The sequence below is a fragment of the Canis lupus genome, chromosome 19 (genome assembly GCF_011100685.1).
Source record: "Canis lupus familiaris isolate Mischka breed German Shepherd chromosome 19, alternate assembly UU_Cfam_GSD_1.0, whole genome shotgun sequence".
NCBI classification, from domain to species: domain Eukaryota; kingdom Metazoa; phylum Chordata; class Mammalia; order Carnivora; family Canidae; genus Canis; species Canis lupus.
In genome coordinates, this window is record NC_049240.1 from 18578652 (window position 1) to 18596704 (window position 18053).

The 18053-nt window shown below is 36.4% G+C and overlaps 1 protein-coding gene across 11 annotated transcripts in view; it reads right to left on the reverse strand.

Moving 5' to 3' along the window:
- The window catches only part of ADAD1 (adenosine deaminase domain containing 1), a 98242-nt gene that overhangs the window by 29081 nt on the left and 51108 nt on the right, over positions 1-18053 (reverse strand). For 6 of the 11 annotated variants that reach the window (XM_038564733.1, XM_038564738.1, XM_038564736.1 and 3 more), the window contains 2 exons: positions 16292-16348; positions 204-282 (listed from right to left, as the gene is read on the reverse strand). The exons of 2 other annotated variants lie outside the window; for them this stretch is intronic. In XM_038564733.1, coding sequence (XP_038420661.1) covers positions 204-282; positions 16292-16348 — 136 coding nt within the window. The remainder of the gene's footprint in view (positions 1-203; positions 283-16291; positions 16349-18053) is intronic. 3 more of the 11 variants (XM_038564739.1, XM_038564737.1, XM_038564735.1) reach the window with 1 other exon arrangement.

Genomic DNA, 18053 nt, shown 5'->3' on the forward strand with positions numbered 1-18053 from the left:
AGCATCTTGATTACTCTAATTACCATCAATGGTAGCACAAGGTGAAATGCAGATTGAGAGCATGATGTGAGATCAAATGGTCATGACATTTAATTGCTACAATAAGAACAGTTATAAAAATTATGATTATCACTTAAATTCTTCTGATGGTCTCAGATAAGAGAGATGTTAAAAATGTTATGGATATACAATTAAATACTTGCAGGCAGTTTTGAAGGAGTCCTTCTTCTGCTGTAGACAGCGCATACGACATAGAACAAAGCCAAGAGCATGATGTAAGGTCTGTAAAGGTATAGTGCCAATTAAAAATTTAAGCCTTCCAGGTTTCTTACAGTAAGAATGGGGAAGAAATGAAACCATGAGATATGAGATGTATTTTGCCAGACACAGAGGCTGAGAATTTTAAATATCCTACTGACAGAGGCAAACCCTTTTCTTTTAATAGTATCCTTTTTGAGGAAAAAATCACTCCTCTGCTTAAAAACCTTCCAATGACTCACAAATTAAGGGAAATTTTCCTCAGAACTCACCTTACCACCTTTCATTGCCTCTAGGCCTAAAATGAAAGTTAAGATCTCAACACTTCTGAGGCAGTAAGATAAAAGGTGTTTTAGACCAACAGAGGTGAAAATTAAGTCATGTGTAGGCTCATTTAATTTAGATGTGTAACTCCCTGGGATTCAGAATTTAATGAGAACTTGCAACGGCATTAACAGTTAGTTGAATAAATTCTTGGACTCCACAGTGGCCCTTTTAAATGGTATTTAAATGCTAGAATTTCCCTATAGAACAAAGAGTCCAAGGGACCATGGAAATGGAAATACTGGAATGGATCTATTATGTGCAGTCTTCTCATCTTGCCTAGGAAGGCACTGGTAAGGGGGTACACTGGCATCCATGACAGTTGTGTGGTAATTTTTCTTCATTAAATCAGAAATGACAGATGGTGCTGCAGTGGGATTGGTTTCCCTGATCTGTTCAAGAATAATGGAACCCTGGAGTGATAAACAGGTAAACACCATTTAGCCCTTAGAGACAAGGTGGAAGCAATCACTACAATAAACTATAGGGCAGAGTGCTAATGATGACTAATGATCACAAAATTAAAAAGACTCTAAATCTGCTGGGCAGAGATAAATAAAAATTATTGTAATTCGTGATCTGTTTCCAGCTCTCAAAATTGAGCCATTTCCTAGACCTGGTCTCCAAGGAGGCTAGATCCCTCTAAGGAAGGGCCCAATAATATGACCACAGATAAATACTGTCAATTTTTCTCTCAAGCCATTTTGGAAGAGCTTTTTGACAAGGAGATCGTTTACTGAGAAATGGAAAATGTCTGGATATTCTGGAAGTTATTTGTTAATGGCTCTAAGTGTACCTTGTTATTCTGAAACTCCATGTGAGCCCTCCAGCCTGGGGCTTATGGGGATCACATCAGAGATGGAACATTTGCCTGAGTCCATCTTAAGAGGGTCCAAAGGGATCACAGACCCTACCTGTGACATACCTCTATAGTGGCCAAGGAAGCACACTGTTTAGGACTTCAAGACACCATAGAGGACTTGCAATCTCTAGCTGTTGTCATTTGCATTTATATGAATAAGCAACAATACCTTAAATGTCTAGTCCCAAGGATATAATCAGTTCTGTTCTGTTGTAATTAGTCTGGAGAGTACTTAATCTTATCTCACAGAATGTCATGCTGGGCCATTACATTAGTGATGTTATGTTAACTGATTTGATGAGAAATAACAGAGGTAGTGCCTGAGCAAGCTAATTGTTTAGCAGAAGGAGAGAGTTAAGTCCTACAAAAGTTGAGGGATGTATCAGGAGATTGAAGTTTCTAAAGGTTCAGTCATTTCATGCATACTAAGAGATTCTTCTAGAGTGGAGGACTACATGATGTGTTTGAACAGCCCACTACAAAGAGGTACAAAGCCTGGTGGGCTTTGTTACTCTGAGCCATCTGGTCAGGGGAAGTAACCCAGTAGGCTGTCAGTTTTCAATGTGGCCCATAGTAAGAAAGGGCTCCTTAACAGGTCCAGGCCTCAATATATATTCCCCAACCACATGGGCTTTATGACCCAGGACTGTTTAAGATATTATGACAGAAATGCTGTGCATTGGTTGCTTCTTGGCCTTTTGGCTAAAATCAAATGTATAATGAAAATGCTATTAGAAGTCTCCAGAAAGTCTCTAGTTTTCAGAAAAAAGAAAAGCCCTATTGTGCACATAACACTTGATTTACAAACATTACCTGGCTTGTGACAGAACCCTGGAAGAAAAAAATGCCTGATCACAGGACACCAAGTGATTATGCCGCTTGAACTTCCATCATGAGCTAGTCATTAACTGATGTACTGAAACATAATTTGGGTAGACAAGCAATTTCATCATAAAATGGAACTGAGTAGGTTTGAACAGGTATGGGAGGGATATCTAAATTGCATAAGCAGTCAATTTAGAATCTCATGGTACTTAATTTAACCCTTCGTCCTCAGTCCATTCTTTTGGCTTCTTGGGGACTTTCCTATCACACATTAAAAGAGAGGAATAGGAACCTAGTTTAAAAATGGATTTGCATCAGATGCTGTTATCAGCCAGAAAATGGATGATCCCACATCTATAACCCTATTCAAAATTGTGCATTTGTCTATTTCATGCGAAAGGATAATGAACGTAGGTATGGATCTAGAACAGAGTGACTTATGGGAAGTGACAAGTTCACTAGATGACCACAGATTTGAAAAAGAAAATGGGGGGATCCCTGGGTGGCACAGCGGTTTGGCGCCTGCCTTTGGCCCAGGGCGCGATCCTGGAGACCCGGGATCGAGTCCCACATTGGGCTCCCGGTGCATGGAGCCTGCTTCTCCCTCTGCCTGTGTCTCTGCCTCTCTCTCTGTGACTATCATAAATGAATTAAAAAAAAGAAAAAGAAAATGGAAAAATGATGATTAAAAGATGTGGGTAAGTGGTATGCGAATGGACCTCTTGAATGAGCAGAGAATATAAAAATATTAATTTCCCACTATAAAGAAGACTCTCATTGTTCAAGTGGACAAGGTGACCCTTCTTGTGAGTGCCAGCCAGCTTCTTTCCCTGGCTAATCCAGTGCTTATTCAATAGACCTATGTACAAAGTGGCTATGGCAACAAGGATGGAGATTATGTATGAGTCCAACAACATGGTCATTAACTCACAAACACTGATCTGGTTACCACCACTGTTGAGTGTCCAACCTCCCAAAAGCATAAGTCAATGCATGCTGAGCTTTCAATATGGCACCATCCCCCAAAGGAACCAGCTGGCTGGATATCTGATGGTAGATTGATGGATCCCTATCACTTTGGGGTGAACAGTTTTGTCCTTAAAAGGATAGATCTGTGTTCTAATTCAGATTTTCTTTCTGTGCCTCATGTTCTGCAGCACCATCATTTATGGAATGCTTATCCATTACAACACTGCTTTCAAACAAAGAATATAGTTTATGACAAAAGAAGTATGGCAATGGTATCATGCTTATGGATTTTACTGATCTCACTATGTATTCCATCATTCAGAAACAGTTGGCTTGATAAGGGAGTGAAATGACCTATATTGAACGTTCAGCTACCATCCATATCTGTTGAAAACAATATCGTGAAGATAAGTTATCATCCTAGAGGATGTACTATTTGTGTTAAACCAGCAACAAATATATGATACAGTCTCCCCTGATGGATTGCACAAGTCTGGCAATCAAGCAGCAGAAGTAAAAGTGGTCCCTCTCATTATCATACTTAATGACTTGAAAAATGTATACCTCCAGTCAATAAAACCTTAGCTTTGTCATTTTTAAGGACCTAGTGCTCAAGGAGGCGTGTTTTTACCAGGAATCTTGACTTCTACCAGAAAACTGATTAGGTGGAAACTAAGACTATGTACTGGCCATGTGAGGACTTTCCATGCAGCTGAATTAACATGTACATAAAGGACTGCTGTACTGGCCAGACTGATTGATATTGATGACAAGGGGAAATGGAAGTTCCTGCTACCAAACAGAGGCAACAGCGACACAATGGGTAGCACTGTATTTGGAACCCAGGAAATCTAGCAGGGCATTTTTCAGCACTCTTTACAAAAGTACTGGTCAATGAAAAACTGCACCAATCCCCAAAATGCAGAGACATTAAAGATTCAGATTCCCTAGAATTGAGATTTGAAGTCCACTACCAGGTAAAGAATTCTATCCAGCAAAGTAATGGCAGAGGATAAAGGAGAATACGCAGACTATTTGAAGAAGGAAGCTATGATTACCAATTCTCATGACTAGCTATCAAGCAGACACTCAAGTGTATTTATTTTACCTGTTTTTCTCTCTTCTTGTCACATGCCATGCAAAATGGGATTTTATATAATCTTGCTTTCTTTCTGTGAAAAATACTAGTGGTGCCTAACATTTTAAGTTTCAGGAAAAGTATTTCTGAACTGATACTATTTCACAATGCTACCAGAGTTGGTAGAATTTCATGTGTCTCCTTTGGTTGAGACACTTTCTCCCAAATGAAGAAAAAGTATACGTATTGAAGAATAAAGGGGTAAACTATGCTAAATATTATCTATTTTCTCCTTGATGACTCTACATCTTTCCCCACCCTGCTAAGCTGACTTGTGTGAACTATGTTAATGTGTTTTCTTGCCTTCTGGTTTCTGGCTGAGTTTGGCCAAAGTTGGATGAAGGATCACTTCAAGATGACTGCATCACTTGATGAAACATATACTCCTCTCAAAGTGGTCCTTTCTTTATGCCTTTGTCCTTAAATTTCTAGTAATCTACTCATTCTTCTTCCCTTCCGGCCTAAGTGTGGTAGGAGTTTCTCTATGTGAGCACAGAAACCAATGCAGGCAGGTCTTGCAGGTCACATTTCTCAAAAGAAGGAATGTGCACAAGGGATATCCTGGATTTTCTCTGAGGATATGTTCCAAATTATGGCACAGAGAAATGGAATCCAAGTGGTAGTCCCACAAGGAAATCAAAGTAGGAGTTCAGGGTTTCAAACTGTATGGGATTTGAGAATCAGAACAAAGGGAACTGTGGAGGAGCCCACACATCCCCATACAAATTCTCTTTGGTGACTGATCCATCAGCTGCACATGCACAAGTTAAGGCACCTATTAACCACTACAATAAAATGGCAGAAAACAGCAACTAGGGGGGCAAATAAGCTATATAGAGTTGTGTGGTGCTGAGGAGACACAGGCTGGAGTTTAAGCTCTGCCATGGGGGTAAGATCTAATAAGCATGTCAGGACTCAGATGAGAAAAAAGAAAGGCCGAGGTTCCATATAAACAAGCCTCAGTATAAGGTCATATCTGAAATATACTAGGCTCTAACAGAGCTTAAAACCCAACTTCAAAAGGATCAAAGGTATCTGGCAGATTCTACTTGCCTCCTGAAGAAAATTTTACTTATACTATCATCCAGAGCCTCTATTATATTTCATCCACATGTGGCATTAAAAAATTATGAGGCAGTGGGCCGCTGGGGTCGGTGAAGGATCTCAAGATGGCTGGGCGAAAACTTGCTCTAAAAACCATTGACTGGGTAGCTTTTGGGGAGATCATACCCCGAAACCAGATGGCCATTGCCAACTCCCTGAAATCCTGGAATGAGATGCTTACCTCCAGGTTGGCTACTCTTCCTGAGAAACCACCTGCTATCGACTGGGCTTACTACAAGGCCAATGTGGCAAAGGCTGGCTTGGTAGATGACTGTGAGAAGAGGTTTAATACCCTGAAGGTTCCTGTGCCAGAGGATAAATACACTGTCCAGGTGGATGCTGAGGAAAAAGAAGATGTGAAAAGCTGTGCTGAGTTTTTGTCCCTCTCAAAGGCCAGGATTGAAGAATATGAAAAAAGAGCTGGAGAAGATGAAGAACATAATTCCATTTGATCAGATGACCACTGAGGACCTGAATGAAGTCTTCCCAGAAACCAAATTAGACAAGAAGTATCCCTATTGGCCTCACAAGCCAATCGAAAATTTATAAACTTGAGTTGAGGAGAAAGCCCTGGCCCTCATATTATAAACGTTGGACATTAAAAATGATATGGAAAAAAAATTATGAGGAATACTAACACTCAAAATTGAGGCAAAACCAGTAATAGAAATCTCCAACACATTATTCAGATATAAATTATGACACACAGACTTTAAAATAACTGATTAATATGCTCAAGAGAATAGTATAATGCCTAAATATAGATGAAAAGGTAGATTTCTGCAGAAAATTGAAATTTATTTGAAAAAATTAAGTATAATATTCTAGAACTGAGAAATACAGTACCTGAAATTAAGAAATCACTAGATGTGTTTATCAGCATACTGGACATAGCAGAAGATGGATTAGTGATCCAAAGACAGGCCAATAAAAATATATCCAAAGTGAAGCCCAGAGGAAAAAAGAAGGTGCTAACAAGAAAAACGTAAGAAAAAAGTGAAAAAAGTGGGATAAATACAAAACAACAAAACATCCAAAACCCTCAAGTCCACACCTAGGGAAATCACAGAACTGTTGAAAAGCAAAGACAAAAAGCACCCAATGGGGAAAAAAAGGCACTGCCTTCAACAGAGCCGTAATAAAATTGTTGGCTAATATTTCAACAACCCCATGGAAGTTGGAAAAACAATGGATGACATATAGGTGATAAAATATATAATCTAGAATTCTGTACCCAGAATTCCTAAGAAATTTAAGTGAAACAGATATTACAGACAAAACTTTGAGGAAACTAGTCAAAAGAACACCTGAAGTATTAAAGGAATAATTTTCAGTTGAAGGGAAAATTCCTAGATGGAAGCACAAACCTGAAAAAAACAAAAAAGAAAAGAAAGAAAAAGAAATGAAGAGTACTACATACAGTCGATCAGGGCTAGTTAAGACAAATCTTGGAGCATTTTAACATATACATAAGTAACATATCTGACAACAACAAAAAAAACAAGGGTAAAGATGATAAATGAAAATTAAGATAGATAAAAATTAAAATGTTATAGGATCCCTGCACTGTTTGGGAAGTGCTAAAGGAATGTATTTTAGGTTGACTGCAATAAATGTTAAAATAAAGAGCAAATGGAGACCTGTGTTGAAACTTCCTAAGCAAACAAAACCAGGTTAATCATACAAACCAAAGTTTAATTTAGCTTATTTTGCAAGGCTAACTTGACCTGGGTCATTTCTTGTTTATGCCTCTGGAAATCATAAATAAAACTTGAACTGTTTCCCAGGTTGATATGAGATAACCACTGAACAATTCTCTATAATTTAAGAAAATTTTAATATAATCTATCACCATGAAGAACAGAGTTATTGCTCTCCCCCACTGTGTAAGTTGATTTAAATATACCCCAAGCCTCAGTCTATCTTTTGGTTTGAGTGCTTCCAGCAAAATGTACTTACTGTTGCTTTAGTAATTCACTGGTTTTATTCCTGTTATTTCTGAACTTTTAACATAAGTCAATGCATACTATAATATAGGTAACCTCTAAAAGAACAGTATAACTAAAAAGTAATAAATCAGGAAATATTAGAAATACTCAACCTAGAAAAAGGCAAGAAATGAAGAACAAAGGGAAACTAAATGAAGAAAGAATGAAAAACAAATAGCAAGAAGGGAGACTTAAACCCCATCAATATCTCATTAAATGAGTTAAAAACTCTAATTAAACATTTTCAGATAAAATATTACATTGTTTATAAAAACATGCTTTACATAAATAGAGGAGTTAAAATAATAAAAAAGGATATACAATGCAAACACTAGCTAAAACCAAAACATCCCCCCAAAAAACGGAGATAGCTGTATTAACTTTAAAAATGGGACTTTAAAGCAAAAGATATAGCTATAGATAGATAAATTTCATAATGATAAGAGTTTATTCCATAAGACGATGTAACAATTCTCAATTTGATCCATCTAATAATTCCATAGCTTCAAAATATATGGAACAAGACTTCTGCTTTCCAATTTTGAGTAACCGGTACCAGATTAGCCTTCCTCTTAAAACCATAAAAGTGAACATTGAAGAACAGACACTACAGAAATGTGACATCTAAGAAAACACACACAAATAAGGTGAGTCCTAAAGCAACAACCTCACTGAGCTAAAGCAACAGAGAACAGAGTTTCAAGGTTACTGAAACAAGTGAAATTTGTGCTGCAGCACACTGGAGAGAAGAGAGCTGCAGAGGGAGGGATCAGAAATATGTACAGAAGATATTTATTTATTTATTTTTTTGGCTGAATACTAAGCTGTGGCTATTTAGAGGTGAGATTCCACAAGGCTAAACAAGGAACAACTAACAGGGAAAGCATGAATTCTTAAAAATTGTGGTCTAAACAACCATAAAAACTTGTACAAGATTAGAAGATGCTCAAATTCTAACATGGCAGGGAAACCTTACTGAATAAAACCCTGGAAATTTGGTAGAAATCCTAAAAAGACCAGGACTTAAGAGTTTGGACCAATCTAGCCTTTTGTAAAGACCACTCTACACATGCCCTAGGAAATCTTAAAAGACTCAAGATAATCCAAGTTTCCATTCTATAACAAAATTCAACATTGTCTAAAGTAAGACAACGACATGAATGGAGTATAAAGTGTATTATACTAAGCCAAATAAGTCTGTCAGAGAAAGACAAATACCATATGATTTCACTCATATGAGGAATTTAAGAAATGAAACAGATGAATATAGGGGAAGAAAAAAAAGAGAGGCAAACCATAAAACAGACTCATAACTAGAGAGACCAAACTGAGGGTTGCTGGAGGAGAGGTGTACAGAGGAATGGATTAAGTGGGTGATGTGCATCAAGGAAGACACTTGTGATGAGCACTGGGTGTTGTATGTAAGTGATGAGTCATTAAATTCTACTCCTGAAACTAACATTATACTATACATCAACTAAAATTTAAATAAAAACTTGAAACAAAGATAAATAAAAAATAAAAACCAAAATCCAGGCCAGCATAAATCAAAAATGAATAGGTATGAGAATGTGACCTATGATGAGCAGAGGAAAAACATTCAATAGAAGCAGAAAAAAATGACAGAGATGATGGAATTCACTATTGTAAATAAGTTCAAGATTTAAAGGATAAGCTGAACCCAATGAAGAGACAAATAGAGAATCTGAGAGAAATGAAAACTGCAAAGATGAAACTATTTAAAAAACTAAAAAATGAACCAAAGTTCTAGAAAAGAAATTTTACACCTGAAAAATATATGGATGAAAAATTCACTAGATGGCCTTTTAAAAATTAGACACTGAAGATCAATGAACTTAATATACTCTGAAATAAATTCCAAAGAAACAATGACACTAGAGCACAAAGCAAAAAAAAGAAACTCAACGATTTGTTGAAGAATATCAAATGATTTAACATATATGTAATAGGAATACCAGAAAAAGAGGAAAGAAAAAAAAGTTTGAAAAAATAATAAAAAATAATAGAAAATGATTCTGCAATTTAAAATTTTCCCATGAAGGTAACCTCAGAACTAAATGGGATTTCTGTTTTATTCTTCCAAATATTAAAGGAATAAACACAAGCAATCTTACATAAACAGTCTGAAAATAGAAAAATAAGGGACACTTCAAAAATCATTGTCTAAGGCCAGCATCATCTAAACACCAAACTAACATTACAAAAAAGATGAAGTAAAAAAAAAAACAACAACAACAACAACAAAAAAAAACAACAAAAAAGATGAAGTATTATAGGCCAATATCTCTGATATAGATTCAAAAAGCTTTCATAAAATATTAGCAAATAAAATTCAGTATTATATATAAAAGGTGACATATGTGACCAAATTAGGTATGTAAGACTGGCTTGGTGTTAAAAAATAAAATGTAACTCACTTCATACAAATAAACTGATACAGACTACATGTATCAATTCAATTGGTGTATAAATATCATTTAAGAAAATTGAAATAAAAATTAACAATGCTCAGAAAACTATGACTAGAAGGGAATTTTCTTATCCTGAGTATCTTTGTCAGAAAAACCACACCTAATATATTAATGGTAAAATATGGAACACTAAGTTTGAAACTAAGACAAGGATATGTATTACCATTTCTATTCAGTAGTGAAGTGGAGGTTCTAACAAATTTAGTAAGACAAGAAAAATAAGTAAATTAATAGAACTAAAATCATTTTTCACAAATGCCACTGTATAAATAGAATATCCGAAAGAATCTATCAGAATTCATGGGTAAACACTGTAAGATTACTATATAAAAATTCAATTGTATTTTTATATGCCAGCATCAGACAAAGACAATTTAAAAACAATATCATTTGCAATAGAGCCAAAAGTACTAAAAAATTAGGAACAGATGTGATGAAATATATATATCTCCATCTTGAAAACATTACTGAGAAATTAAGACCTAAATAAATGAAAGCACAAACTACAGTATTCTTATATTAATTATTCATAAATTGATCTAGAGTTAATGTAATCCCATTCAAAGTTTTAGATTTTTGACATGGTGAAAGTAGAGATAAAATCATGAAAGTGAGGCATATTTATATGGAAATACAAAGAATCTAAAATAGCCAAGACAAATACACTGCTCCTCTTTCCACTGTCTTATTCTCTCTAAAAATAAAATATTTTAAAAATAGAATTCAGAAAGATCACAAGACACAAAATCAATATACAGAAATACACTGCATTTCTATACACTAGTAATGAAGTGGCAGAAAGAGAAATTAAGAAAACAATCCCATTTACAATCACAGCAAAAATATTCAAACACTTAGGAATAAACTTAAACCAAGGAGGTAAAAGGTCTGTACTCTGAAAATTATAAAACACTGATGAAAGAAATTGGAGATGACACAAACAATGGAAAGATATTCCATGCTCATGGGTTAGAAGAACAAATATTGCTAAAATGTCCATACTGCCCAAAGCAATCTAAAGATATAATGCAATCGCTATCAAAATACCAACAGCGTTTTTCACAGAACAATTATCATAAAATTATTATGGAACTTCAAAAGACAATGAAGAGCCAAAGCAATCCTGAAAAAGAACAAAACTGGAGGTATCACAATCCCAGATCTGAAAATTTCTTAAAAATCTGTAGCAATCAACATAGTATGGTACTGGCACACATGCACACACACATACACACAACATACAGATCAGTAGGATGGAGCCCAGAAATACACCAGGATTACATGGTCAATTAATCTTCAACAAAGGAGGCAAGAATATGCAATGAAAAAAGACAGTATCTTCAGCAAATGGTATTGGGAAAACTGGACAACGTGAAAAGAATGAAACTGGACCATGTTCTTACATAATACACAAAAATAAACTCAAAAGGGATTAATGACCTAAATGTGAGACATGAAACCGTAAAGATCCTAGAAGAGAGCTCAGGCAGTGATTTCTCTGATATTAGCCAGAGCAACATTTTCTAGGTAAGTCTCCTAATGGAGACAGAAGCAAAAATAAACTATTGGGATTACATCAAAATAAAAAGCTCTGCACAGCAAAGAAATCAATAAAACTAAAAGATAACCTACCTTACAAGAGAAGATATCTGTAAATGACAGATCTCATAAAGTATTAGTATCTAAAATACATAAAGAACTTCTACAACTCAACACTCAAAAATGTAATAGTCCAATTAAAGATGGACAGAAGACATGAATAGACATCTCTCCAAAGACATATAGATGATCAACAGACACATGAAAAGATGCTCAATGTTACTCATCATCAGGGAATTCAAATCAAAGCCACAATGAAAGATCACCTCACACCTGTCAGAATAGCAAAAATCAAAAATACAAGAAACAAGTGTTGGCAAGGAGGATGTGGACAAAAAGGAACCCTTGTGCATTGGTGGGAATGTAAACTTGTGTAGCCACTGTGAAAAACAGTATGGAGGTTCCTCATAAAGTTAAAAATATAATTACCATATGACCCACTAATTGCAATACTGTGTATTTACCCGAAAAATACAAAAACACTAATTCAAATGATATATGCATTCTATGTTTACTGTAGTATTATGTATAAAACCAACTTATGGAAGCAGCCCTAGTGTCCACAGATAGTTTAACGGATAAGGAAGTCGTGTGTGTGTGTGTGTGTCTGTGTGTGTGTATATATATCAAACATATACACAATGGAATATTATTCAGCCATAAAAAGGAATAAAATCTTGGCATTTCTAACAACATGGAGGGATCTAGAGAGTAAAATACTAAGTTAAGTCAAAGAAATACTATATGATTTCATTCATATGTGGCATTTAAGAAAGCAAATGAACAAAGAAAAAGAGAGACAAACTAAAAAACAGACTCAACTATAGAGAACAAACTGATGGTTCCCAGAGGGGAGGTGGGATGGGATATGGGTGAAATAAATGAAGGTGATTAAGAGTACACTTACTTGAGGAACACTGAATACTGTACAAAACTGCTGAATCACTATACTGTACACCTGAAACTAATATAACACTGTATGGTAAGTAACTGGAATTAACATTTTAAAAAACTGAAGTTATTTCATTTTGTTTCTAAACAATTACCCTTATTTTGTAGTTAGAATTTACAAAAATAAATCCAAAAATAATATATAAATACATAAAATAGCCAAGACGTTAAGAGAAACAAAAACACATTACCAAACATCAAGACATTAAAAAGCTACTAAGTAAATAAGAGAGTGTGGCACTGATGGAAGGACAGAGCAGTGGTGAAGAGGATGACCAACATATATAAAGTTACGTGACATGAGCAACAATAATTCAGTGAGGAAAGAACAGTCTTTTCAAAATTACTGCCAGGTCAACTGAATAGACTTTTTTTTTTAAAAGAAAGTCTTGAACACTATGTGAAAGAGAGAATGAGAGACAGAGAGAGAGAAAGAAGAGAAAGAAGAGAAAGAAGAGAAAGAAGGGAAAGAAGGGAAAGAAAGGAAGGGAAGGGAAGGAAAGGAAAGGAGGAAAGAAAGAAAGAAAGAAAGAAGAAAGAAAAAGAAAGAAAGAAAGAAAGACATAAAAAAGAAAAAAAAAAGAAGCAACGAGGCAGGAAGACGGCGGAAGGAAGCCTCCCTCCCGCCCCTCCCCGAAAAAAAGCCCTCACCTCCCCCCTCCCCCTCCCTCCTCCCGCCCAAAAGAAAAGAAAGAAAGAAAGGAGAAAACCGTTGACAAGAATGTGGAAACTTGATACTCTTGTGCGCTACTTGTAAGAGAAATGGCACAGCCACCATAGAAAATAGTGGTAATTCCTAAAAAGTTAAACACAGAATTAACATATGATTAAGAAATTCCACTTTCAGGTATATGCACGAAAGAACTGAAGGGAGGGACTCCAACATAGTTATACACCCATGTCCATAGCAGCATGATTTATAATAGCCAAAAGATGGAAATAAGCCAAATACCCATCAACAGATGGATAAACAAAAAATACAGTATATCCATACCATTAAATATTCTTCAGCCTTAAAAAGGAAATTCTAATATATACTATAGCATAAGCAAAACTGAAAATTTTAAGCTAAGTGAAATAATCCAAATACAAAAGGACAAACATTGTATGATTCCACTTATATGAGGTACCTTTAACTGGCAAACTCGGAGATAGAAAATAGACTAGTGCTTACCTGAAGGATGGGGGAAGGAGGCAATAGGAGTTATTAATAGGTACAAAACTTCTGTTTGAGATGATTTTAGAAGTTCCAGAAGTGGGTAATGATGATGGCTGTACAACATTATGAATGTACTTAGTACCACTAAGTCGTACAGTATTAAATAGCACCGGTTAAAGTAGTAAATTTTCTTCTATATTTTTCATAACAATAAAAAATGCATGACTATTCATTAGAGTTTTATTTACAAGAGGCAAAGTTGGAAACAACTCATATGTCCTTAAATGGTGAAGAGAGAAAACAAATTGTGGCACTATACCAAATGTAATACTATTCCACCTATAAAAAAGAACTGTTGGATACTCATCAACTTGGACGGACCTCAAGGTCATCATCATGAGTGGGAAAGAAAGCCAATTTTCAAACATTATACTGTATAATTCCAGTTATACAACATTCTCAAAACAAAAACATTATATGAGAGAAAAACTGCCAGAGGGTGGGGGAGAAGACTTGACTATAAAGCCCAAGGGAGGGCAGCCCTGGTGGCTCAGCGGTTTAGCGCCACCTTCAGCCCAGGGCTTGATCCTGGAGTCCTGGGATCAAGTCCCATGTCAGGCTCGCTGCATGGAGCCTGCTTCTCCCTCTGCCTCTGCCTCTCTCTCTTTCTCTGTCTCTGATAAATAAATAAAATCTTAAAAAAAAAAAAAAAAGCCTGAGGGAGTTCCTTTGTGGATGGAACAAATTTGTCTTTTATGGTGGTAATTTATCCATATACACATATGAAAATATTTCATAAAATTATGCACATGAAAAAGGAGTACAGAGCAGCCTGGGTGGCTCAGCGGTTTAGCACCACCTTCAGCCCAGGGTGTGATCCTGGAGACCCGGGACTGAGTCCCATGTCGGGCTCCCTGCATGAAGCCTGCTTCTCCCTCTCCCTGTGTCTCTGCCTCTCTCTCTCTCCCCCCCCGCCCCCGTCCCTCATGAATAAATAAATAAAATCTTTAAAAAAAAAAAAAAAGAAAAAGGAGTACATATGAAAACTGAGGAAATCTAAGTTCTGTGGTCTACTTAATAGTATTGTGCCTAAGTCAATTTCCTGGTTTTGATAATGCTCTATAATTAAGTAAATGCACCTTTAAAGGTGGGTAATAGCTAACACAGGATCTCTCTGTGCTATTTATGAAACTAACTTATGAGCCTTTAATTATTTCAAAATAAGAGTTTCTAAAATTCTTAGAGGAAAAATAACTCCTTTATTTAAAAAAGAACACCTTAAACTTAGCATCATATACCTTAATAATTCAAAAAGTTCTTGGATTCTAAAAATACAAGTTATGTTAGTAAGTATACAATTATATAGGACATGTAGTCATTAAAATTCTAGTAGTAAATTATTAAACAAGACAATTCATCTACAAGAACATATAGCTATGGGAGCCAATAAATCCTCCAAATTTCTGTAGTAGTAACTTTACTATTTCTTGATAATGAAAGACAGTTGTACCTTTCATTCTTGGGAAAATTTTGTTTTAATTGACTGTATCTTTCAATAAATAAATATGAACTAATTACTACAGGAAAGTCCTTGTCCAAGAGGCAATAAGTAAAAAATGAGTAAATTTACAATTTAATACATGTGTAAAAATAAATGTAATAAAATAAGGATAGGATATATAAGATTTTAGAGACAGGAGAGACACTTAAAGGTTTCAGAAAAATTTCATGGAAAAGTTATACTTATATAACTTTTATAAGCTTAGCTAAAATGGGAAGAATTTTGATACAAATGGATTGGAGTTTCCAGTTCAAGATGGTAACACAGATCCTTAATTCACTTCCTCCCACAGACATACTGGACCTACAGATATACATAGAATAATTTTCTCTGAAGAAAACCTAAAAATTTCCAGACCAACTCCCTCACATTGGGCAAATGGGAGGGAAACTGTATTAAAGGTAAGGAAGAACTGAGACACAATCTCACCATAAATTCCATTTTCAGCACAGTGACACAGAATTGGGGCAGGGGGGCTGCTGAAAATGTATAGCTTCTCCCTGAGGAGCAAAGAGTCTGTAACCAGCAGGTACCCCAGCTTTTAAAACCAGCATCTGAGGGACAAGCCCCTGGCTTTGTCCGGCTTTGAATACCAATAGGACTCTTGCCAAGGAGATGTATGGGGAGGAATAGTTCTTAAAGGGCTTGTGCACCAACCCAGCTATTCCAGGGCCCAGCACAGACGTAACCATTTGAAAAGCTCCCAGACTTTATATGAAAGAAGTTATTTCTTAATTTTAAAGCACTGGTCTGAGGGTCAGGGGTCTTCTGGGATATTCTTCAGGAACAGAAGCTAGTGGGTGCCATCTTCTTGTTCTCTGTCTTGCTAAAGCCAGTGAGTATCATCTTCCTTTTTTTCTTTTTTGCAGTGGGTGTCATTTTTGCATTCCCTTACTGCCTCACTCTAGCCTGAGGGTGCCACCATTGTGTTCTCCCTCTCCCACACACCATAGTGACAATATCTCCTGGACAGGAGCTTCTACACATCTAGTACCCTGACTTTTACATCTGGTGACAGAGTTTTTGTGGCTGCCACTCAGGGGATAACACCCCTCACTCACCTGGCTCTGGTGGCTGGTGGGTAGTAGCCGGAGCTTGTGTTCCTGGATCCTCTGGGACTGTAACAATCAAAGAAACAGTTCTTGGGAGGTTACCACTCCCAGGGCACTACACAGCAGTAAAACATACCCTCACCCCCACCCTAGGATTTCTGTAAAAGAGGCCTACTTGCTAATCCTGGAGTTTCTATAGTAGCAGGCTTTAGGTCTGGTATATGGCTAGAGGCTACAGAGGTCATCTCAGGGAGTTAAGTTTGGGGACATCATCTTTGCACTCTACCTTGCTACAGTTCACTAGTATCTCCTATAAAAGAGCTTATACACTTGTCTTCAGCCCAAATCCTTACGACTGCTGCCTAGAGGATACCTCGAGATTGCCTGGCTCTGGGGTCAGCAGGGCTTAAGCTTGCAGTCACACAGGACTGTATATATAGAAACTGCTGCCTGAGGATCTAGCTTCCAGTCAGATCTGAGATCTTCCCCTTTGAGACACAGAGGTCTTGGCACACCCTAAACTACCGGGAGCTATTAGAAATAAAATAGTTTTTCAGTTCTGTATTGGAATATGGCATACTGTGTGTGTGTGTGTGTGTGTGTGTGTGAATGAATGTAGATAGATAGATAGAAAAAATACTTAATAGTTCCAAGTGGTTGAGGAAGTGCCACTAATTGGAATCTAAATAAAAACTTAAAAACAAACAAATAACTAAAACTAAAACAAAGCAAAACAAAAATAGATTGCTTGGACATTCACAAAAGCTTAAGAGACAATAAGAGCTATAAAAAATTTGAGCAGTAAGGTTCATCTCCTACATGAGGCCACTCCTACAACACTGGAGGTTGTTTTATCTAAAGCACAGAAACCAACCAAAAAGTCAAGGAAAATGAGGAAACAAAGGAGTATGTTTCAAATGAAAGAACAAAATAAAACCTCGAAAAGTCCTTAATGAAATGGAGAGAAGTTATTTACCTGATAAACTACAAAACAATGGGCCTAAAGATGCTCACTGAGCTTAGGAGAATAACGAATAAACAGAATGAGAGTTTTAACAAAGAGACAGAAATATAAAAGTGCCAAAAGGAAATGAGAGAGCTAAAAAATATAGTAAGTGAACTAAAAAAATACAACAAAGGGCAGCCTGGGTGGCTCAGCGGTTTAGCCGCTGCCTTCAGCCCAGTGCATGATCCTGGAGACCCAGGACTGAATCCCACGTCAGGCTCCCTGCATGGAGCTTGCTTTGCCCTCTGCCTGCATCTCTGCCTCTCCCTCTCTCTCTGTGTCTCTCATGAATAAATAAATAAAAAACCTCAAAAAATAAAAAAAATAAAATAAAATAAAATAAAAAAATAAAAAATACAACAGAGGGACAAAATTGTAGACTGGATGAAGCAGAAGAAACAATTAGTGAACCTGAACACAGGGCAATGGAACTCACCCAATCAGAGCAGCAAAAAGAAAAAAAGGAATGAAAAAGATGAAGACAGCTTACAAGTGGACCAATATTTGCACTGAAGGAATTCCAGAAGGAACAGAAAGAAAGGGTAAGAAAACTTGAAGAATAATGGCTGCAAACTTTTCTAACTTGGGGAAACGAACAGACATCCAGATCCAAAAAGTCCAAAGAGTTCTAACTAAGATGAACCAAAAGAGACCCACACCAAGACGTTATAATTAAAATGTCAAAACTTAAAGAGGAGAATCTTAAAAGCAGCAAGAGAAAAACAACTTGTTATGTACAAGAAAATCCCCATAAGATTATAAGAT